Source organism: Ictidomys tridecemlineatus, chromosome 6, assembly GCF_052094955.1.
Source record: "Ictidomys tridecemlineatus isolate mIctTri1 chromosome 6, mIctTri1.hap1, whole genome shotgun sequence".
Classification (NCBI taxonomy): Eukaryota; Metazoa; Chordata; class Mammalia; order Rodentia; family Sciuridae; genus Ictidomys; species Ictidomys tridecemlineatus.
Window position 1 is genome coordinate 85,233,667 of NC_135482.1, and position 24,511 is coordinate 85,258,177.

At 33.9% G+C, this 24,511-nt stretch overlaps 1 protein-coding gene across 20 annotated transcripts in view; it reads left to right on the forward strand.

Moving 5' to 3' along the window:
• The window catches only part of Sox5 (SRY-box transcription factor 5), a 955,314-nt gene that overhangs the window by 826,429 nt on the left and 104,374 nt on the right, over positions 1-24,511 (forward strand). For 18 of the 20 annotated variants that reach the window (XM_078015084.1, XM_078015082.1, XM_078015079.1 and 15 more), the window contains one exon: positions 2,668-2,791. In XM_078015084.1, the coding sequence (XP_077871210.1) occupies positions 2,668-2,791 (124 nt within the window). The remainder of the gene's footprint in view (positions 1-2,667; positions 2,792-24,511) is intronic. The other 2 variants (XM_021728810.3, XM_040280904.2) reach the window with 1 other exon arrangement.

Genomic DNA, 24,511 nt, shown 5'->3' on the forward strand with positions numbered 1-24,511 from the left:
TACTTAAAGGTCACAGAAGAGACTCAATGCTGTATAAATATTATTCAACATAACATGTACTATATTTATTTTATTATATTATTCAATACAAAAAGTATTATATTCATTTTATTAAATTAAAAGTAAGAACAGCTCTTTCTGCCTGCAAGTTGAAACTTTGGAAGTGCTTTACATTGTGAGCCTCAAAAGTCTTTGAAGAATGAGCACATTCTTTTTCCAGGAAGAAAAGGGAATGAGGAATTACTTAAAATCAGAAAAAAAAAAAAAAAGTACCATCGAACGCACTCAGGCATGGAAGAAGGTAGATAATGCAAGGGACTTTTAATGACCCACTGGGGCAAAGGTGCAGGATATGTGAAGGGGGCAGAAGAAATCCCTGGAAAAATGGACTGTGGAGAAATTGTGAGGAATCTTGAATACCATGCTGAGGATTTTGTTCATTTTTTCCCCAGATGAAAGAAAACCATCAAAAGATTTTAAAACAAGAAGGGAATATAAAATATAGATTCCAGACTCATATAGAAGAAATTTATGAGGAATGAAACTTTTAATATCTGTTACTATTCTTATGGGTACCAGAATCAGGCAGAGTCTCCCTTTCCACTATTATATAGCTAGAGGTGCTTTGTAAAGGACAAAACAATTTCTTGACGGTGACCAAAAACATTCTTTAAAACAGTGCTTCTCAACCCTGGATGCCCACTGGAATCATCAGACTTAAAATAGGCCAATGCTGGATCTTAACCTTGATGATTCAGATTTATTAGGTTTGGGAAGGATTCTGAGCATTGGGATTTCTCAAAGCTTGCTATACATTTTCCAGTTTAAGAACTAGTATGCTAAAAGATGAACCTATTGTTTCTGCAATTCTGAACATAGTTTACCTTAAATTTCAACATCACCTGAAATATGGATGCCTCTTCCCACCCTTGTATATATTTTGTTTGAGGTTCCCTTTCCTTCTTCTCTCCAAAAGGCTCTTATAAAGTTTATGATAAATATTGTAACCAATGGGGTCTTAGAAATGAGGAGACAAGCTATATAAGCTATACAACTTAGAGTTGTATGAAATATGAAGAAGATGTAGTCCCTGGCCATTGCCCTGAACCAGTGTGGCCGGCTTGTTGTTTGTTCTTTTGCTATGTGTTTCTGCCTGCATCCTCTGCTCAGGCTGAACGAACCCCAGTGCCATTTCACCCTGTGATATCTGTGTCTTGCTTTAGGCTACTCATTCCTCCTGCTTGCTCAACATACATTCTCTATCTTGGAGTCCCTCCTCAGTTGGTTTCTCCATAAGCTTTTGCCTTCTTCCCTCGTATCCTAAAACGATGGTTGTAGTGGTACAAACTTCATCTCTAACCATAAAATACCATCTTTTTGTTTCCCTAGTTGTTGTCATCTCCATTAGAGTTTCATCGCCTGCGTCATTTCCTTCGTAGTGGCAGAGAGAGGTGGAAAACCCTTTCTCAAAAGGATGATTAACAATTTGGAGTCGTTGTTGAAAACAAGTCTCCCATTCTTACAATCTCTCTTTCTTTCCCCCCCTTTCCCTTCCTCTTTCACCACCTGCTCCACGGCCCTACCCCACGCCACACATTCACCAACCTAAGTGTCGAAAATAGCTGTTTGACTGTGAAAAATGAAATGAAGGAGAAACTGGAGGTGGACTTATAAAGTGGGAAATGAGAACTAGAAGATTCATAAAAAAGCTAGGAACGTGTAATGCCAATGAGAAACAGGTCTGAGAGGCGTTGTTAGGATTACTCTCTGAATCAAATGTAGTTATTTTTGTGTGTTTTGCTTTTTTTTTTTAACCAATATCCCCTACTAAAATTAAAGCTTCATGGACCTGTATATTGTTTGTCTTATTCACTATCATATCCCTGATGCCTAGCTCATTTTCTTACACAAAGAAGGTACTTATTACATAATTTCCAAATAACTTCCAATGTATGGAAGGATTAGTAAAGGGGAATGAAGTGTCAGGTATGTGATTTTAATATGATCCTAAATTCTCATTCACATACCCAATGACAAACACTTGCCAATAATCATGTTCACCAGGGAGATCTTACTTGAATATTTATTTGAAAAGAATAATTCTCGGTATTCCAGTGAATGACAATTACCCCATTAGTCAATACTGGGACATAGCTGCAGAAATTACTGCATTGCTTTATGTTTCGAAAATTCTTATTCAGTTCAAAGAAGTCAGTAATTCCATTGTGCTGAGTTATTTATTAACTGATATGAACTGAACCCTATACTCTGAGAGGGACTCCAGCAAATTAGAGCACATTACAAAGATGGCAGAATTCATGTGGTTCAAGGAGTGGTTCAGTTGTTTCAAAAAGTCAAAAGTATAATACAGAGGGTCTGTGGCAGGATTCCAGGGACTGGATGTAGACCTGGTTTTGACTAACTCTGTGGCCATGGGGAAGTCAATTTTCTTAGGCACCAGTTGTCTCCTCTGAAAGAAAGGGAAACATTTTAGTTGTTCTCTGAATTTTTTTCCAGGTCTATTATTCACAAATTGTAAACTTCCAATATTATGTGACTCTTAAGAATTGATTATTTTAATTCTGTTTTGTTTGGTTGTGAAATAAGGAGGGTGGGAAGTATGGAGCACCAAAACTTCTACTCTTTGATTCGCTCTATCACGTTCAGCAGGTTCAAGGTCAGCTGCCGCCATTAATGATCCCCGTATTCCCTCCTGATCAACGGACACTGGCTGCAGCTGCCCAACAAGGATTCCTCCTCCCTCCAGGCTTCAGCTATAAGGCTGGATGTAGTAAGTACCATTGATTTTTAATTTGGGAATGGGTACAGGGCATGTCTTTGACTTGGGCAATTTAATATTACTGTTACACCAAGAAATGAGATCTCCTATATAGTTTTTTTTATTTTGAAGAGGAAACACATAGACAGTGTGGGAAAGAATTGTATTGGTATTTATGAGAACTTAGATTATTTTTTGCTTCCGAAGCCAATACTAGTACTTTATAATTCAGCTTCATATGTTCTATTTCCAGTATAATCTTAAAATATGGATGTAATTTGGAGGTTTATCTTATTTTTTTTTTCATAAATTCAACGAGAATATGCTTTTCAATAGTTGTCTATTGCCCAGTAAGCTAAATCCAAATTGTTAATGTAAGTTACTTGGCCCGGCAGCAAGTGTCTCCCGTGTATAGTTACATTCAAATTTCTCACTGGTCTTCTTTCAGTTCGTAGAACAAACCATATTCTTTCTGGACATACATCAAGAGTGCTTACACTCCGTGGTGTCCTGAACCTCTTGCATATCAGATTGAGAAGTGTTTGCCTGATGTCGGCTAGGTCTCTTTTCCCTGATTCCTTTGGATCCTTGTATGTTTCTTCTTTCATTTTAATTGTAAGGTTTGCAAGGGAACTTGTTTATTCTGTTTTATTCATTGCTGTATTTCAACTTAGAGCGTAATAGTCAACTATTTTTAAAATGTGTTAGTCAGTTTTTTTTTTTTACACAGTGACCAAAATACCTGACAAGAATAACTTAAAGGAGGGACAGTTTATTTTGGGTTCCTGGTTTCAGAGGTTCAGTCTACAGTGGGCCAACTCTATTGTACTAGGCCTGAGTGAGGCTCAACATCGTGGCACAAGGGCATAGTGGAGGAAAGCTGCTCAACTCATAGCAGCCAGGAAGCAGAGAGAGAGAAAGAGAGAAAGGAAACAGGGATAAAATGGAATTCCCAAGTGCATGCTCCCCTAGTAACCTAATTTTCTAGCTGTAGCCATACCTACCTGCCTTCAGGTAACACCCAGCAGTACATTCAAATTATTAACCCATCAAATAGATTAATCCACTGAAGGGTTTACAGTTTTCCTAATCTAATCATGTCACTTCTGAACATTCCTACATGGCATGTCATGTTTCCAACATAGGAGCTTTTGGGGGGGGACACTTCATATTCAAACCATATCAGAGTGAATGAACACTTATTACAAGCAAGACAGAGAACATTTATGCACTAAGAAGTTTCACCAAGGTAACTGTATTACTTGCTAACTTTAGATGTATATAATTTATATATGCCTTTTCCTCTTTTTTTAACCCAAATCTATATTGTGCTTTGCTAGTTTGTAAACAAACTAAGACTTCATCTTTAAAAATATAAATAGCCAAATACAACCTGTATTCTATTAGATAAAAATTGTAACTCATATTCCAAAGAGACTAGACTTCTAAAATAAATATTTTCTAAAACATCATCATTACTATGACCAGAACAAATATAGAAAAAGCAAGTTTACTGAAGTATTTTCAGTGATAAGTGTAGAACACCATTGAAAAATATCAGTGAAATATTAGCAATTTAGAAATTTATGTAGCATTTAAAAAATAGCATTTAAAAATTTATTATTTTTAAATGCTATTTGAACCTAGCTCATATATATGTTACTAAACTTTCCCATTCATTTCTTGCAATGAAACTCTGCCTAGCATTACTAAAAATCAATTCTAAGTTTCATACTGGGTGATGTTTGAATTTTTACACCTTGGATATTAATCGTTATTCCCAGTCTTTAAACTGTTCTCTATATCATATTGGAGAAACAGGATGTGACTTTTAAACCATACAGTCATTTAGTATGAATAGATTGCAACTCTGGGGTTAAAATAAAAATGATTGGAACTTAAGACTTATAAAAATATGTACTTGTATTGTTTTTGGTCTTTTAAAACTGTGTTTCATTCTGGACCCTTAATTTGTTTATTTAATGTTAATTCCCACTGTTCTAACTTTGTTAATCATCAGTTCATCCATAAACACCAAAATATTTAAACAGTTAAAGAAACATTTATTCTATATACTTTAAATTTAAATTCTACAAATGGAACTTTAAAATCTAGTGTTACACTGAATTCTGAGTTTTTAGTCATAAAAGATTTTTTTTTTAATTTTGTTTCCATTTTCCTAAGGGATTACCTTTCACATTAAACACATGTTGCCAATGTGTTTTTGGTAACCTTGGTTACTAAAATGAACAACAACTAAAAAAACATTTTTAAAAATCCTGAGTTGCCTCAGACTGCACCTGCAATATATACATATAGACTAGTTCTCTTTTTTAAAAAAAAAATTTAAATAATTGCAGAAACAAGTTCCATTAGCAAATATTGTGCTGAAGAGAATAACACATTGAGTATGAACAATAGCATAACTGTAGGCCAGGAAAAGGTCAAGAACAGCAGTCCCTCACTCCCATTTGACAGAGCAGGAGTGCCGAATTTGTTCAGTATTAATGAAATGTGGCTTTGAGAAAAGTTTATCCTTTTAAAAACTGTTAGTATATTAACCATTTGATAGTCATATCTTCAGTGTCTAAAAAAATTATAAATGTTATCACTTCTTTTATAATCTTGGTAATAAAAGAGAAAAGTTTTTTTTACCACCACTGGCAAGCTTGAAACTGGCATCATGCCAAACTCTCGAATTAAACAGAAACCAGAAGCAAAAGAAAGTGCCACCCTTATTGATCCTGTGACACTTTGAGGCAGTTTAAATGAGGAGCTGGGTAGAAGAGGTAAAAGACCACTCTCTTCCCTCTAATCCCAGTACAGGAAGGGATGAGAGGGAGGGAAGTAAATCTTGACATCTCCTTTCTTCAGTGGGACTTCCTGTTTCATTCCCACAATAATTGTCAGCCTGATTTCTCTGGATGCTAGTTGTTTTAATTGAGTGATGTTATATAGTTCTCAATGACAAAGACTGAACAACCCTTCTTGCTGTTAGTGTCAAGTAACAAAAACTCAGAGGTCTTATTTATCAGTCCATTCATAGAACATATTGATGATTGATTTTTTTATTTGGAGTATGTGTTCCGATAAAAATACATAAAGTAAATAAAAATCTCTGGAATTAAATATGTTACTTTCTGCATTCCCAGCAAATAAGAAATAAACTAAAAGCACAGGTTGAGGAACCTAATCAATGTAGATTGAGTCAACATATTATACTTTCAGAAAAAGAAACTTTTAGTTGGATTTAGAGAGATTATTCCCTTAAGAAAAATAATGGTAGAAAATGGTGCACAAAATATAGTTGTTGGGTCTCTTTTAATTACTAGAAGGGACATCTGTAAGCAATATTAGAATAAATTAATGGTAACACACGCAGAGACTTCAGAGCAAACTGACTAGATACTAGAAAAGAAGCTTTAAAGAATGTTAGAATCCATTCTTGTCTGTGAATATTCATAAATATTGAGATATTAAAGTCAGAACCTCAGATTCTGTTTGGACATTTGGAATTATAAATTCATAAATATTGAGATATTAAAGTCAGAACCTTGGATTCTGTTTGGACATTTGGAATTAGTTAAATCAAACACAAAAATATACATTATGGATGTATATACTATTACTGCTTATGCTACTTATTTCTTAAAATCTAAAACTACTTGCAAACTTTTGAGGAAGTGAAAATAATGGTATATTAATAAATTATTTCCCTCCTGTCTCTCTCACATGTGTGTTCACGCACATGCACAAACATGTAGAGACCTTGAAAATAATTATGTAAAATCACTGGTTTGATCATTTCACTCCACTCAAGGACTAATATATTCAAGGAAACATTTGGCCAAATAATCTGTATTTTTAACTTGTCAATTATATTTTTGATTAAACCCAGTCATATAGGTTACTCTATGGAAACACATATTTCCATAAAAAAAATTAAAATTCTAATTCTAAATTTTCTTTGTTGGTGTTCATTTTTATCAGAAAACAATCATCAAGCTTATGAATAATTTACTGAACAGTCTGAACCTGTCATGGAGACACTCTTTTTAAAATTTCTATTTTTTGCCCTCAATTGTTCTATGACAAAACTCCCATTTCTTTCCCTTGGTGTCTCAGGCAGATCTGAAGCATTGATTTAAAACTTCATTATCACATTGAATTTAAAGTTTACTTCCTCCTCACTTCTCCTGGCTTCAGCCGGAGGGATGTGGAAAGGACAGGATCAGGCTTCTCTGACACTCCTCCAAATCATGTCCACTCATTTGAAGCACCTCTCAGCTTTCAGAGGAAGATTAATTACTTCAAACAAACAACAAAATTGAATGCTTGAAATTATACAGATAGAGGAACTAATTGGTATGGATAAATGAATCAACTGTTCAAATCTGTGATGACTTTTCTACTTTTGGTATTCTCTGGTACTTTTCTACTTTTGGTATTCTAATTGGTAAAAGGGCATGTGGACACTGGACATGAAAGGACATGAGCCAGTTACTGGTGCACGAAGGATTCTGCCCTGTCTGTATTCAACTTTCACCTTTCTGGGCCACATCATTCTCTCTCAAAGGTGTGTGGCTTCTCCAGGTTTCTAGATTAGCAAGAAGCATACTTAGGTCCTAGCCAGGTCACTTGGAGTCCTAATGAGTTTTATACATACCTTATTTGTGCAGTTGCCGCCATATTGTGCATCTTCAGTAGAATCTGAGAGTGAAACCATCATCTTTCTTTGCAACCTCAGCACCTATATATATTCCTTGCAGAAAATGTAGAAACCCAGAAAATGTTAAAATAAATTAGTATAAAGGTTGTGCACTAAACAATCAGAAACCGTGTACATCAACATTCTCTTAGGTGTCTCCCATGATACTCATTACTGAGCCCTAACCCTCAAGATGAAAATTAAATAGAAAAAAAAGCAGAAAGCAAAGCATGATGTCTCTCATGGTGTGGCTGACCAGGAATAGCAAGAGGATCATTGACAAATTTACTCATCAACCTTGATAGCCACTTGTCACTGAGAAGAAAATAATTCCTCAATAGTTTACTTCATTGCCCCATCCTCTGAAAAATTCACACCAAAAAAAAAAAAAAGTCCAGAATCTCAAAGGGAGGAATGGGAATAAAGATGTCACAAATAACCTTTATCTTCATTCATCTTTCTGATTTGTTCATTTTTGTTGTTTTCTTCTCTGAAACTACTAAAAACAAATATTGACATTGTAAAAACATTCATTATAATAAAAAAAGGAAAATTTGTTTAAAAAAAAGAAAACAATCATGACAGCCTTTTAAATGAATTTTTACAAACTAAGTAAGTCTTCAATTCATATTTATAAAATAATTGGGTGTACAAAACAAAGCGGTCCAAGTACACTTTGCATGGTTGAAACATCCAAGAACATATTAATTTGCTGCTTCTGGAAAGTCTAAGTGGAATCCAGTTAGCCAGACATCTACGTGCCCACTGTGGAGTTTGTATAGGCACATATTTTTGAAATAAAAGTGAGGTGCCTTTGACACCTGCAAAACAATTTTTAGGTTGTAGGGAAGATACCACTGTGATGTTTGCTCATCTTGGGAAAAAAATTCTATTTTAAAGTGAGGGACCTAACTTTGAATGTGCATGTTGGTGTTTTCTCAACATTTTAGATTTGAGAGGGACTTCTAAGATGGGATGGTTGAAGGGCATCAGTTTGGTCCATACCATTTTCTCTGACTCCCACTTTGGTTCTCTTTCCCCAACACATAGCCTCTTCACTTATTGATGCCCTGAGCCCTCTGTCCCTCCCTGGTCTTCCTGTATGGATGTAAAATTTCCAGCCATATAATTATTATAGTTAGGTGCTTTAGAAATTTTGACAAGGAAACATTTTATGTAGAAATATAAAAAAAAAACTTCAAGAAAGTAAAAACCCAATAAAATATCCCATTTTTCTACATATACTATATGTAGCTGTGTGAATACATCACACAGCTATAGATATAGAATCTCTCCCATTAGAGAGGAACATGTCTAGTGCTGTGGTTCACAGATTGTGTACCAGGGTTCCCAGGGTACTGGAACTAATTCATGGACACACATGGAATATTTTAAAATTTCAAAGAAAATACAGAGGCATCTCTCTGACGGTATGTAAACTACCATATTTAAGTTGTTTGAACTTTACTACTTAATAACAATGAGTGGTTGGATATTTCTTTTATCCCAAGGGTCCTATAAAAAATTATTGGGCCACCAGTGCTGTTCCAAGAATGTTTGGGAACTTTCAGATTAGTCTAGCATATATTTGTTTTAAATATTATGGTGACCTTTTCTTTAACCTGGAAATTATTATTATTGAACTATCATATTGCCAACAACAGAATCTATTCTGCAAATTTCTTTGGCACATACAGGACTATGGACACTATTATAAAGACAGTTGATTCATTTATCCATACCAATTAGTTCCTCTATCTGTATAATTTCAAGCATTCAATTTTGTTGTTTGTTTAAAGTAATTAATCTTCCTCTGAAAGCTGAGAGGTGCTTCAAATGAGTGGACATGACTTGGAATCAGGTTTTGTCTCATTCTGCTACTTGTCTTTATGCAAGTTATTAAGATGCAGAGGATTTAAAGAAAACTTCTTTTCCTCAATTTTTAGCAATTAAGTGAGACTATATATGAAACAGTCCCTAGCACTGTATTGTCTCATTCAGTTATTTGTAACTGATAAATTCCAAGATAATATAATGCCAGAAAACCAGATCTTGCTTCAAAAAAGAAAAAAAAGAATATAAAACCACACCCAGAATTTAATTTAATTGCGTTCCATAATTTATCTAAGATCAGACTCACTCTGCCACACCTAAATGAACTTCCTTTGACTGAGGAAAATAATAACCATTTACAGCAGAAGTGAATAATATTAATGGAAATGTGTGTGTGTGTGTGATTTCATACAAGCTTAACCTAGCTATTTCATTTGAATCACAAGTTTGAAACTCTTTCCATTGTCATTTTCCATTTGTCTATTTGTCAGAGCTCGTGCTAGAAAGATCACATGATTTTTTAGAAAGTGATTTAGTCAGTTTTGGCTGTATGAAATTAGAAATATATACTCATTCTGCATTTTAACACACTGATTAATTTTTCAGAAATGTGCTAAATGAAATAGTCATATACAGTTACTGATTGGAATATTTAATTGCCTTATGAGATTAGCTTAAATAAATAGAAGTCGATGAGCCAAGCTTTAATAAACTTAAAATATGCTGTATTTACTCTTCATCAGTTTTCTGAACAGTGTTTCCGCTTTCAATAAAAAAGTAAACTCTCAGTTAATTAGTTCCTCATACACCACAATAAAATTAATGTTTAGGAGTTAAATACCATAAACTTCCTCAGGCGTATTTGCTGATGTGTTCCTGTTTTGAGTTAATGTCACATGTTTCATTGTTTAATGGGGGTATCATGTGGGTTCCATTATATCTCTCTGCTGCAGAGGGTCCATGTGTCTGGGATTTTAGGAGGCTGCATGCTCATTTTTGCTTGAACTGAGTCATTGGTTTCAGCTGACATAGAGGTCATTGACAATCAGTGCTTGAACAATAACCAAATTACAAACTAAAAACCATTGACAAGGGGACACTTTTATCAAACTGAAAAATGGGAAACATGTTGTCAAGATGACATGCTGCAAGTCCCTTATACCTAAGCAGAAGGAAGAGGATCAGCCATATCTTCAGACTTCTATATTGAGCATGTTGGAATCATTGTGACCAAACCTTCTCCCTCCTTTCTCTCTCCTGCCCAAATCTTACAAACCAATGACTTTGGGAAAACTTGACTTAGTGTCAGGATTTTTAAGTGTTTATTCTTGCAAAGAGTTGGTTTGGTTCCTGAACAGATAATCATTTCAATTCCTATTTGAAGGGAGTATCTCAAAAATATGCAATGATTGAAAAATAAAGATAACAAGATAACATAATCCTTTCTTTCATATATTCTTCAGCTATATCCAATACTTTAATTCATCCTGTGTGCTTTATACCATAAGAACATAATTCATTTCAAAACTAAAGCCCATTCAGCTCAGTGGTGTGGTTCTCTTCCTTGCCAATGGAGATGTCAAAGAGGAAGAGTAGCTAATGGCATTGTGTGTGATCAGCCAAGAGGCCTCAAAGTATGGTATCACCATATGAATTTGCCAGTCAAGACTAACCTTTACATTTCTAGGTTCATGTTCTTGTTGCTAAAGCAAGAATAGAATCTCATCACAGGAGTAGACACACATAACTAAGCTTATTGAACTAAGTATAATCCTAGAAGAGCAATATATTGTTTTATTTGAATAAATATAATTGCTAATGATACTGGACAATGAAATTCTCTGGTAAGCATGGTCTGTCACTACAGATAGTCCCAATAGAAAGGAAATGCTTTGTCATAAGATGGATTGGAAAGTACAGAAGCAGAAGTATATTTAATAAAACAACCTGAGATACCATTTTGCTTTAAACTCTTCAATAGATTTCTACTTTTCATGAGAATTGAAAAAAAATCTTGCTCTTGGGATATCATGTGGAATAGGATAATGCATTAATTTGGATACAGATTTTGCTGCTGTAAAAGGTCAAGATAATAATACTAGCTTAAACATGTTAAATATGTTTTTCACTCACATAATAGTCCAGTCTTTGCTCTCGTGTGTTGTTTCCATAATGTCAGGTCCTGGGCTCATTCTTTTTTTTTACACTGCCTTCCATGAATTGTGGCTGACATCTCATGGTCTTGACAGCTTACCCAGCTATCCCCATTCCAGCCATTGGAAAGGGAAAAGACAGTGGGGAGAATGCAGCAAGCTTTTCAGCACTACAATTTCCAATAGTTTGTTGTGGTTGTATTTTCAAAGAATACATTTTTTAAAAATTTAAATAAATATAGTCAGCTCATAATACCCTTCACATTTTCTTCTAATACATTATAGGTAAAAATTGCTGATTGCACAGGCCTCAAACCATGTAGAAGTTTAGAAAAGAAAAATTAAGTTACCTGCCTGCTTGCATTCAGACACTCCTATAATCCCTCTTTCCATGGCTAACTACCCATTAACAATTTGGTACATATTTTCCAAATATATACAAAATATTTATCTAATATATCTAGATATTTAGCTACACATCTATTGTATAAATATTAAATATCTGTTACATATCTAGACTATAGGTATGTAACATATAGGATGAAATATGTCTGTAATTTATTTGCATTTTCTACTAATTCACCTTTAAGTTTGCCTACATTTACAGTTTCAAACTATGCTACAATATATGTTCATATTTGTACCAAATGAATTATTTATGTGACCATTCATGTGATTTATTCGTGGTATATAATATCCTACTTCCGTTTATTGGTTCATTTTTTAAACATTTTTATCTGAAAGATTACTTCTTAGGTGTGCTCTTAGTTGGTTAGTGGAAGATATAAAACTTTTAAGATTGACTGGTTCACAGTTTACCTATGAATAAGCATCAATCGACTTATAATGAGAAATTATTAATTGTTTGACTTTAATATAAATCTGTCAGATAAAATAAAAATTAAAGAAGGTCAGAAGAACTTGATAGTCACAGTCCCTTTTTATATTATTGTGTGTCCTTAGGCAAGTAGTTTTCCTTTCTAAGTCTCAGCTTTTCAGCTCTCAGGTATCCACAGTGTTGTCTGACCTCCCCACTTTATGAGGATGTTGTGAAATTTAAATGGGATAGGCGCAGGCATTTCTGAAAAACTTAAAACTATTATGTAAGCGTCACACATAATCATTATTTATTAAATATGTAATCGAATTTTGAAAATCTAAAATGTGTCACAATACAGGATTGTATAAATTCATTTATGCCAGGTCACTAAATTACGACCATTCCAGACCTTTGCATTATTTATTTCCATGGAAATTCCATAGCATTTCGTCATTTCTGGAAGTCTTAAATTTACCATTCTAATAGAAAAGCTCTGAGCCAGGAGTTATCACAGATGTACGTCCCACAGATTTACTATGGGTGTGATTCAGGAAGCTCCCTGTTTTCACCTGCAGACCACAGACTCAGGACACATTGCAGGAGGCAGGATGTCTGTCAGAAGTCCTGATACAAAAAGTAGAATGGCTGAAAGATGGTCAAGAAATTAAATACTTGCTAACCCTTAATGTTAAAAGTCAGAAATGAAAGAGAAAAATATTCAGTTTGGTCTTCAGTGGCTTGTCAGGATGCCCTTCTACCAAATTCCTACTTTCAAACACTTTACTCATTTTGGGTGCAAATTCTCTATGCCATCCATTTCCTCATAAGACACAGGTAAAATTTACCCATTCTATTATAACTCAGATCTGGATGGAGAAGCAGTGCTTAATTAATGATTCTCTTTGAGCAGCTTAAAATGAGTTATTTTGCAATAGTTTAAATGATGTGCTAATAGAAATGCTAGAACACAGAAAAGGAAAGAGACTTCTTTGATTCATTGTCACCTTTTCAGGGATACTCAGATTTTTTAGATAATTAATCCAGGAATTTTCATTGGTATTAGAATGCTCCAATTTATAGGCAAAGAGATAAAAAAAAGCTGTATCTTTTATATTTTGAGATATCTTCCCATTCTGAGAGGTGTTTCTTAAAGAGTTCATAAATTAATCTCTTTCTAAGCTGGCCATCTTGGTAAGTACTAAATTAAATAGGATAAAGTTTTCATTTTCTATGCTACATTAAATAGTCATAAAAATATATTTTATTTAAAAAATCTCTTATTGAAAAAATGTTAGCCTGTGACAAAGCAATTAAGAACTAACAATTACCTCAGAATGTCTTCTGTCAAAAAAAAAAACTTATAGTCAAACAAGGGCCAATTTATTAATTTTACTTTCTCAAATAAAATTTATATGAAATATTTATATTCATTACTTACTATTCCATCAGAGTTGATACAAAATATTAGTGTTTCTCATAAAAAGTTTCAAATGTTGAAGTCATATTATGCTATTCTAGCACATACAAGAAGGCCTACAGATTTTCTGCATTTAAAAAAAAACAACCTTGAACTCCACTTGTATAAGCCATGTCCATTGTTCTGAGTTCCACAAGAAGGTTTAGGAGAAGTGCTGTAAAACTAACTACTTAACAATAAGGAACAACATATAGCTGTACTTATTGCTATAAGGAGGCAAATTTCAACCTGCTTGAATTTCAGAAAGTTTAAAAATGATACAACATAATCATAATGTTGAATGATATTTTATCACTTCTTCATATGAAATGTGTTTTCTATTAAAATGCCTGAATGGCTTCATAGTAATGGATGCTTGTTGGTGAAAAGATCTGGAAATATGCATATCATTTAATATCTGATTAGAATATACATAAAATCAAAATTTACAAAAGAAAATAATTATGGAATACAAAAATATTGCTGTATGAATATATGTCACAGGAAATTCATTTATTCTCATTACCTTCTCTGGGTCCAATTTCCTCAAACTCCAAACTCTAGTTTTCTGTGTCCACCTGCATTTTCTGTCCTTTGTCTGATCACTTGTAGCTAAATGCTGTATTTGTTTGAATTAAACTCTGCATAAAAAATTAATTTATTATTTAATTCTGTAATTATTTCTTTATAATCTTTCTTCTACTTAAACTCTTTGATTTTTTGAACACTGTCTCCAGTCTTAGATATCTGTTAATTTCTTAATTAAATGAATTCTTCCTTGACTTATTCAGTCAATAAACATCTTAACAGTCTTCAATAAGTTGGGCATATGCTAGGAACTAGAGAATCAAAGGTGAGAAATACCTAACTCTGATTTTAGGAAGTTGGGGAAAATGAGATTGCTATGGTCTGAAGGTTTATGTCCTTTACAAATTAATGTTCTCACCCTAAAAGTCATGGTATTAAAAATTGGGGACTTTGGGGGTAGCAGTTAGTTCATTGTGGTGGAGCCCTTACAGAAGAGGCTTACAAGATCTGTCTTACCCTTTTCATTATGAGAGGATGCAGCATCTTTGAATCAAGAAAAAGGACCTCATCAGATGCAAAATCGGTCAGGGCCTCTGATTTTAGAGTTCACAGCCTCTAGAACTATGAGAAAAAAAATGATGTTTATAAGGTACCCATTTTATGATATTTTCTTATAGAAACCCCAACGGAATAAGACAAGTTAATAAACAATTTACTGTGATGGAGCTACAAATAGCATTTTCAGAGAAATCTTTAGGAAGAGAATTCACTTGAATCTAAGAGTGGTGGAAGCATCAGGTGAAGGTTCTTTGTGTGGGGCCTCCTAACTCAAATCCTCATAGGTAAAGGTGGCTGAGCAGTTGGAGTAGTGCTTGGGGTGGAGGGATACCTAAAGAAAAGAACACTCCAGGCAGAAAGTAGCAGGGGAAAAACCAGCCTGGAAAAATCCCAGAAAGCAAGAGACAGAATAAGATGTGCACGAACCTACAAATAGCTTGGTGTTAAGAGTAAACCAAAAGCCAAGAAGTGATGAGTGAGTCATTTGAGGACATGAGACATATTTAAGGAAGTATTTTATAGACTTTATATACTGGGAGAACTGAAACCACTCAAGAGCTAAAACCCAGTATGGAGATCATACACACTTCGATTCATCCATCCCTCCATCTGTCTGTCTGTCCATCCATCTCTGCATAACAAGGCATTTTTGTTGTTGGTCACTGTTGTATTTTCAGCCCCTATCACATAGTGTACAATCAATAAATATTTATTGTATTTTAAATACAACAAGTGAACATATATTGAGTGCCTCTAATGAGTACCCCTGGAAACTCAATAAAGAATGAATTTTCTCAGCAAAGGACTAGAGCTTGAGAGATAGTTTGGGAGTTTTTTTTTTTTTTTTAGCAGAAAGGTAAGAGGAAGGTGAGAGGAAAATATCTTAGTGACTGATTGGCAGTGGAGGATGAAAGAGATGGAGAAGTCAAGATACTTTTATATTTGTAACACAGGTGACTGGTTGCCACCAAATGAGATAAAAAAAAAATACCAGGAGTACAAGCTTTTGGAACAATGAGGATAAAATAAATGTACACATGTGAAATCTGAGTTTCCAAAGAATTAACTAGGGAGGATTGTTCAAAAAACATAGAAGTGATCTATGCTGGAGTCACTGGTTTGAAATATATTCCTTTGTAGAAAATTGGTGATTTGAGAGATGGAATAAAATCATTCAGATAAAGTAAATAGAGTGAGAAAAGCCAAGTGCCAAGGATTAGGTCCCAAGGAATACCAGTATTTTAAGGGATGCATAAAGGAAGATAGAACACTCTACTGCAGAAATAATAGTCATCATGAACAAGGTGTGGAGAGAACCAGGACGGAATGTTTTAATAAAAATCAAGAGAGTATGAATGCTGTTAGAGGAGGGAATAATTAATAGAATCAACTGTTTCAGAACGATTTTCATAAAATTTGTCAACTCAGAGGTCATTAGTAAATTTATAAAGTACTTCCAAAAAAGTATAAATTGATAATCAAAGCATAAGAGAAGGGTTCAAAATCGTCATTGAAGACTGGTTTCTAACAATTTAAAGTTAACAATTTAAATCAAGATGGTTGATGGTGATTTGAGAGGGTATTTTATTATCTAGATAGTTTATTTGTTTTAGGATAGATAGTAATTGTGCATGCATTTAAGGACGTGATTATATGCAAATTTCTTACCTCAGCATATTTGAGGTTCTCAATAGACTTTCATCACCTGTCTATATATTTCTTGTTACAATAGGTTCAGCAGCAGGTTCATGGAAACATGCTGCTCACTCAATTTGCTGGTTATGGAGTACTTCTGACTTTTAGGCTTATTCGTTAATTCTTTCAACAAATCTTGTTGAGCATCTACTTTGTTCCAATCCTTACAGCTCGTAGTCTTTTCTTGACTTTTCTAGTTCTTGGGTTTTTTATTATTATTATTATTATTTATTAAGGCCTAACTCAAGCCCAGTCCCTCTTCAAATTCTTTCCCCAGTGATCCCAACTTGTATAAATTCCTCCTCTCTCTGGTGACTTGCCATATGTATTTATCTGTTTTCTATTGCTAATAACAAACATAATGTGACAGGGTAAGTGATAAAAAAGAGGTTTATATGCAAGTATATATATGTATGTGTGTGTGTATATGTGTGTGTGTGTGTATATATATATATATATATATATATATATATACACACACACAATATTTTACCAGACTTCTAAAAATCAATAATAATAAACTGCCCATATTGCAAATGACTAGAAAAGTCATTTTTTAATTACTCAAAAATAATGTTGGAACAATTGAATAACTAGGGAATAATGATATTTGTTTCCTAACTGATGTACCAAATAAAATATAAGGCCACACTGTATTTTTTCTCATATTTTTCCTATATCTCTTTTCTCCCATCGAACTGATTATCAAGCTGTCTCCCAAAACTGTTCTTATCTCTTCATCCATCATGGTTAGTTCAGGCCATTGTCATTGCCCACTTGATTCACTGCAATCTTTTTAAATATGTCTCTTTGTCCCCAGTCTCTACCTCTTTCAGTCTATCTATTTGTTGCCCCAGAATAAATCTATTAAAACTCAGTTTGTGCTATGTCACCTATCTGCTTAACATCTTTCCGTGACTCAACATTGTCTTCACAATAAACACGCATCCTACCTGCTCTTCCCTGCATAACTTACGGTTGCCTTTCTGCATCAGATCCAGGAAGTGCTGTAAGTACCCCTATATGTGGAGCACCAATACAGGGTAATGGTTATTGTTAGCACTGCTTTTTGAATGGCAGGAGATGTCTCCCCAACAGAAAGCACCCACCAATTTCCCCTTCAGCCCAGGAGTTGAAAGAATGCATTTTCCTTCTAATGTTCCATTCACTGTGGCCTTGTTATCTTCATTTTGCCTTACACTCCTAAAGATCCCTTCACTTGGATATTAGAGTGGTCAGAGCATGGTGTTTTAAGTACCCATCTGTGAAAATAATTAATAAACTTCCACTACAGGATGGAACAAAAGAATTTGGTAGTGAAAGTGGCCACCTCTTAGAGGCACATTAATAAATAATTTATCTGGTCTCTTTCCAGGTTAAGTTCTTTCCTTGAGGTTTTCAGAATACTTTCTATACTATTCTACTTTGCTCAGAGTATCATTGACTTGGTTTACAATTATCTCCATCATTTGCTTAGTAACTCCATTAGGACAGGGATTGGGTTAAGTGTGTGTGTGTGTGTGTGTGTGTGTGTGTGTGTAGGTTTTGATTTTTATATTTCCCAGAAACTAGAGAAAACAGTCTTGTGTTTGTCAAGGAGGTAAACCAGAAACACAACAAGTCTCTTTATTTCAGCAAAGAATGTTAAAAAAAACCTTTCTTTGTATTAGTTCAGTGGATGAAGGGGTATGTATCCTTAAACCTGAGTAAGGTCACACCTGCTTTTCACAATCTTCCTCAGCTTAAATAACCCTGTTGGAGAATTGTTTTTCTTCCCTTCCTTACATAGCATAGAAATGAAATTTTCATCATGTGACCAGAGATTATCAGTATCTATATATGCATTACTGTGGTACTGATGCAATTAACATGCTTTCTGAACGGTTAATACCAGCTACATCAATTGTATCTGAAGATATTGTAAGTTGAGTTGTATTCTGAAAACAATTGACATGCCTTGGCATATGTTTTTAACTTTTTGAAAAATTTTGTTTTGAACTAGAATTTTTCCATGCTTGGCCTTGAAATAAGAAGCAATTTAATTTGGAAAGGCTTAGGGAAAAACTGTTCAAATGGTTAAAACCTAGGAAAGAGTAAGAGAAATTAAATAGTTGAAAGTCAATTTGAATAATTTACACAGGATTGAACTTTAAAAGTCAGAATTTTCCATTATCATATTTTTACTAAGTAAGCACCTCATGAAGTATTTACCAAATAAACCTGTTGTAATATTTTCTTAGAACAGTTAATTGAGGGATGACTCAAATAAATGAAAGTATTTGTTTCAATATTTTTTTTCACCAGCAACTTCTGAATTTCTCCTTTGCCATTAAGAACCATCTCTGGACTTCTTTTTGAAGTCTTGTAGATTTTTATGTCGATTTTAGAAATGAGACACTCATGAATTATATTTTGAATTTCCATAATTCAGAATTAAATTGCTATCTTAGAAAAATTCTCAGTTATTTTATTTGTATTTACTTCACACCTTGTAGCAAATTTCAACCACACTAGTTCTGAATATTCTAGGTCTGCATAATTAGTAATGAGATAGACATGCTTTAAGTTATGTATATTTGTATATTAGATGGAGATGATAACAATAATGTGGTTCCTTAGACAGAAACCTTTTAGAATTTGTTGACATCATGTTTATGATTATATATATTCATATTTTGGAAACTATATGACTAAAGATAAAAAATAATTGTAGTTGTCTATCTAATTTTTGCTGCCTGTCTTTTGTTGTCTTCAATTCACTTGCAACCAAATACATTTAGGACTTCAGCATATCATTTGGGGGAGGATAAAGTTCAACCCATAACACACATATAAAATTATTTACCTTGTATATACATTCACACATGTATAATATGGCATAACTATGACATAATATTCAGATACATATGTAAATGAAAAGAAACTATAACTGTAGATTTTATGAATATGCATTCATAAATTTAGGAATTTAAAAAGATAAGATTCTAAAATATGCATTATAAAAACATTAGAGAATAGTCTAAATTTTAACCAATAATGAATTAATACACATATGATTTATTAATAATAATTAGATACTAGTAATGTCAGAGTGCCCCAAACACCTTGTGTTTACTGTCAATCTAAATTTAGGATTAAGTCTGTGTCCCTGGGATAGACATCTAGGTCATCTTTAAGATCTCCTATTGCTTAACTTCTTTATAATGTTTGTTAAAACTTCACTTCTTGTCTATTGCCTTTTCATATCCAAATTTCATTGAAACTTCAAAATGAAAAGTTTCCAACTACCTGCCATGGATCTCTCTCCCCTCTGCTCTTTATACCGTCATCTGTTAGTTAAACTGTTTTTTTCTCTGTTCCTTCAGCACATCATACTAATGCTTGCATGCATTTTGTACCACCTGAAACCTCTCTCCTCCCCTATACCTGCAAAGCTTCAAGGCCAGGCCCACTTATATTTTGCCTTTAACTATTCTCTGAAGATGAAATCCTAGAAATGGTTCTTCCTTAACTCCTCTGGCACTCACGAAGGTCAGTTAGATTTGAATAAGCACTTACTTAGAAAACATAGACATGCAGTGGATTAAGACCAAGATTTGTTTTATTGTTTTGTCTCTCATAACACCCAGCACTGTTCTCACATGGTAGATGTTATAAGTGCTTACTAATTGATTACAACAGGGAAAGAGAATTATATAAAATTAATTATCACTGGTGAAGAGTACCACAGCCTCTACACTGTTGCTTTAATTTTAAGATCATGTTCATTAATTGAGGAATACCAATGAATTACATCATTCCAAGCAATTCAAATGTAAATTCTAATAATCATACTGTAATATTTTCTATTTTAGTTAGTTTTTATAAATATAAATTCAGCTTTTAAACATTTAAACTTTCTTTAAAAATATTAATTTTGTAGATTAAGTACTTAAAGACTCCAGTCATGGTAAGCTAAGCCCTAGCGTGTAATATCAATTGTCCTCTATTCTGTATCATAAGTTTTACTCTTTCTCATTGGCATTTAAGCCTGTGATCATTTTTCCTCAATATGCCTTTTTTTAATAAAGTTTTCTTGATCACCCATCTTCTATTAGCTACTGCTTTGGAGTTGTCTGTTCCAGCACTTCTCAATGATAACAAACATGCAGATCACCTGAGAATCTCCTTAAACCATAAACTCTGATTAAGGAGTTATGTCCTTGATTTACAAATTATTCCACAGCTTAGTGACACAAAACGACGTTCATCTGGACACAGCCACACTGGATGCCTTTGATGTAGGATCTTCAACGTGATCTGTAGTCAAAGTGTTTCCACTGTAGTTACCTCCAAGCTTGCCTTGGGGAGGATCCACTTCCAAGCTCCCGACCCTGGCTGTTGGCAGGCCTCATGTCTTGTGAGGTATTGGTGAAAGACATCCATTTTCTGCTGTGTGGACCTCTCAAGAGGGTAACTCACAGCTTAGCAGTTTGCTCAGGTTGGGGAGGGAGTAGTGGACAATCCAGAGCCAGTCTTTTTATAATCTAAAGGGTAAAACATCTCATCAAATTTACCAAACTGTGTTAGGAGGCCATTACTAAATCCAGTTCACACTCAAAAGGAGAAGTCACATGGGACATAAATAAGAGGAACTGGGAGTCATTGTGTTCCTATTAAAAGTTGCCTGCCTCAGTGGATTTAGGATATACCTTGAGATACTACGTGTCTAAGAAATTCCTGGGTGATGCTCGTGCTACTGATCAAGAATCTCACTGAAGATCAAGAGCCTTCACTTCTTGCCTTCAGTTCCTTTCCTTTTATCATCCTCTATGATTACACTCACTCCACTAGGCTTTCTCATTCTCTTCGTCCCTGGAACTGCCTTTGTGGAAGTCACCAATGACCTCCACATTACCAAATTCACCATTTTAAAAGACTGATAGTTCACTGGAGAATATCATGCTAAGTGAAATAAGTCAATTCCAAAGAACCAAAGGCCAAATGTTTTCTCTGATATATGGATGCTAATTCACAATGAGATGGGGGGGGAATAAAGGTATTTTTGATTATACGAAGGGGAGTGAAGGGAGGGGAGGAGGTATGGAGGTAGGAATGTTAGTAGAATAAATCAGATATTATTACTCTATGTGCATATACAATTATATAACCTGTGTAACTCTATATCATGTACAACCAGATGAATGAGAAGTTATACTCCATATGTATAATGTGTGAAAATACATTCTACTAGTAGTCATGTATAACTAATTAGAACAATTAAAAGAAAAGTAAGTTGTGAAGGGTCTGAAGCCACCTTAGAGATAATTCATGTCTCCAACCTCCAAGGTACTAGGAATTCTCACATTTAAACAGCAGATTTAATAGAACAACATTAGCACAGAGATTGGAAAAAACATAGATTCAAAACTTGAGTTACTTCAAGCTGGTCTTTCTACATGACCTCAAAGTTTTCATTTGTATTTAAAATTTAAAAAGGTATGAGTACAAACTGCAAAGTGCATGCAAATTTTAAGTCACATATGAAATATTTTAAAAAATGGTAACACTATCTTTAAAATTGAGACGTGTGCCTTTAAAATTGTTATTACTAAGTTGGAACATATTCTTTTTAATTTAAAACTGAAGAGTGAATAGAGAAAATTAAATATTATGGAAAATGTAAAAAAAAAAAAGTGATAGTTCATTATATGTGAACCTTTCTTTACTTGGCTTCTGGAATACCAGATTTACATTTCTTCTCAGTCTGTTTTGCTACTTACCTCTCTGTAATGTAAGTCCACAATGAAATCCTTGAACCTCTTTTTACCATCTACAGTTAACTCCTAAGTGGCATCCTTCATGTTTTTAAGCTTTAAATGTCAGATATATGCTAACCACTCTCAAATTTATTTCTCTATTTGAACTTCCCTAAAATCCTAACGTGTATCAAATGTCTAATGAATGCCTCACTTTGGACATCCACAATAATTTCAAGCTTAAAATGTACAAAACAGATGTCTTTGCTCCTTCCCCTGTGACTCCCCCCACCACCTAAGTCCATCCTGGTCATGTTGCTTCTCGTCCATGTTTACAAAACCAACATACAGCAACACTCTTCAATCAGTTGTTCAAGTGAAAATCCTGGAAGCCATCCTTGGGTCCTCTCTTACTCTCCTATGCAAACAGTCCTAAGTTTCATCAGTCTTACCCCGTAAGTGCCGCTTCAATCTCCCCGTCACTCTCCTTTCCAATGTCACCGCTGGAGTTTAGTTCATTGCTACCTATTATACAGATTTCTGCATCTGTTAGCAGTTTTCAATCTCCAACCCAAGTGATCTTGTTTTTTTTTTTTTTTTTTTTTTTTTGGTTTCTTTAATCCTATAGCCTAAAACTTTAGCCCCTTTGGTTATTCCTTCCTAACCTGCTCTCTGTACTTAAGCAAAGTAGGAACTAGGCTATGATTTAAGCTTTTGTCTGACTCCAACTCTTTATGAAAATTGTATCTCTTCTAGAGCCTTCTTCGTTCCCTTCTTTGCTTATCTTTGCCTATCTGCCTTCTTTGCCTTAGATAAATTTTCAGCTTAAACATGACTTATTCCTAAAGTATCATCGGCCTCTTAGGACAGGTTTGAGGCACCCACAATAGAGTCCATAACATTGTATACTTACCTATCTAAATGTCATTTCATTTTATACTAATAATTTAGTATCTTCTTCCCCATTTACTGAAAGCTCTGGGAAGGCCTGATCAACAGAGATAGATCCAAGTATTTTGAAACCTGAAACATAATTTGAGGGGCGCAATTTCAAATAAAAATACAACACACCCATATTCGTTTATAATAAGGAATCACAACAAAGTATGAAATTAAGGAAAGTGAAAAATATGAAATTATATGACCTTATGAACACACTGCTAGGGGTCATTTCCAGGAGCCTACAGTGTAAGCTTCTTTAAATTCTCAGTAGATCTGTATCATAATCTTAGTCTTTTTCAAAGCTTTATTTCTAGTGGCAAGAACAGTGCTTAACCATAGAAGGTATTCAATAAATATTTGTAATTAATCACTTAACTGAATTATTTTGTATTTTCATGTATGCAGTTTCAATATGTTCTTTTGAAGATTTAGATTTATAAAACACATTTTATGTTATAAATTTTTCTTACAGTTATAATTTTCAATTATTTTCTATGATCATATTTCCAAATTCTAATAATACATATTATTAGTTATATCACTGGACTTTATTTATGTAGAAATCCTGTTGTACCTCTACAAAGTAAAACAAAAAAGTTGTAATTTGCATCAAAATATGCAGAATAATTTTCTATATGTGTGTCTATAGTTTTATAGACCATATAATAAAACCTTAAAATTAAATTTGAATGACTGATTTTTTTAGATAAAATCCTATGAGAGGAAGTCATCTATTTTCTGTTATCATTATAATAGACTTTGATAAACATTTATCTCCAAAATAACAAAGATGTCAATATTTTATGAAACCTACAAAACATAAAATGTTTTTTTTCATATAAATTCGTCCACAAAATAGAGGTTATTAGGGTTGGGGTTGTAGCTCAGTGGTAGAGTGCTTGCTTAGCACATGTGAAGCAGTGGGTTCAGTCTTCAGCACCATGTAAAAATAAATAAAATAAAGGTATTGTGTCTATCTACAACTAAAAATGCATATTAAAAAAAAATAGAGGTCACTTGAGTCCAGGCAATAGCATATCATTCAGAAGATAAGCCACTTGGCTTCAATCTTTGATGTTCAATTTGTTAAAATAAAGTAAGTTTAGTTAAGTTCCTTCTATAATAACACTGTAAATTTGCCAAGGATTTGCTATGCTCATATCAAGATTGTCAGGTGTGTGTTCATCTATGTGTGTGTGTGTGTGTGTGTGTGTGTGTGTGTTATAAAGTACAGCCCTCTGATCAATGCGCACTCCCCCCCCCATTTTCCTAAATACATCATGAAAAAAGGATGAGGTTTC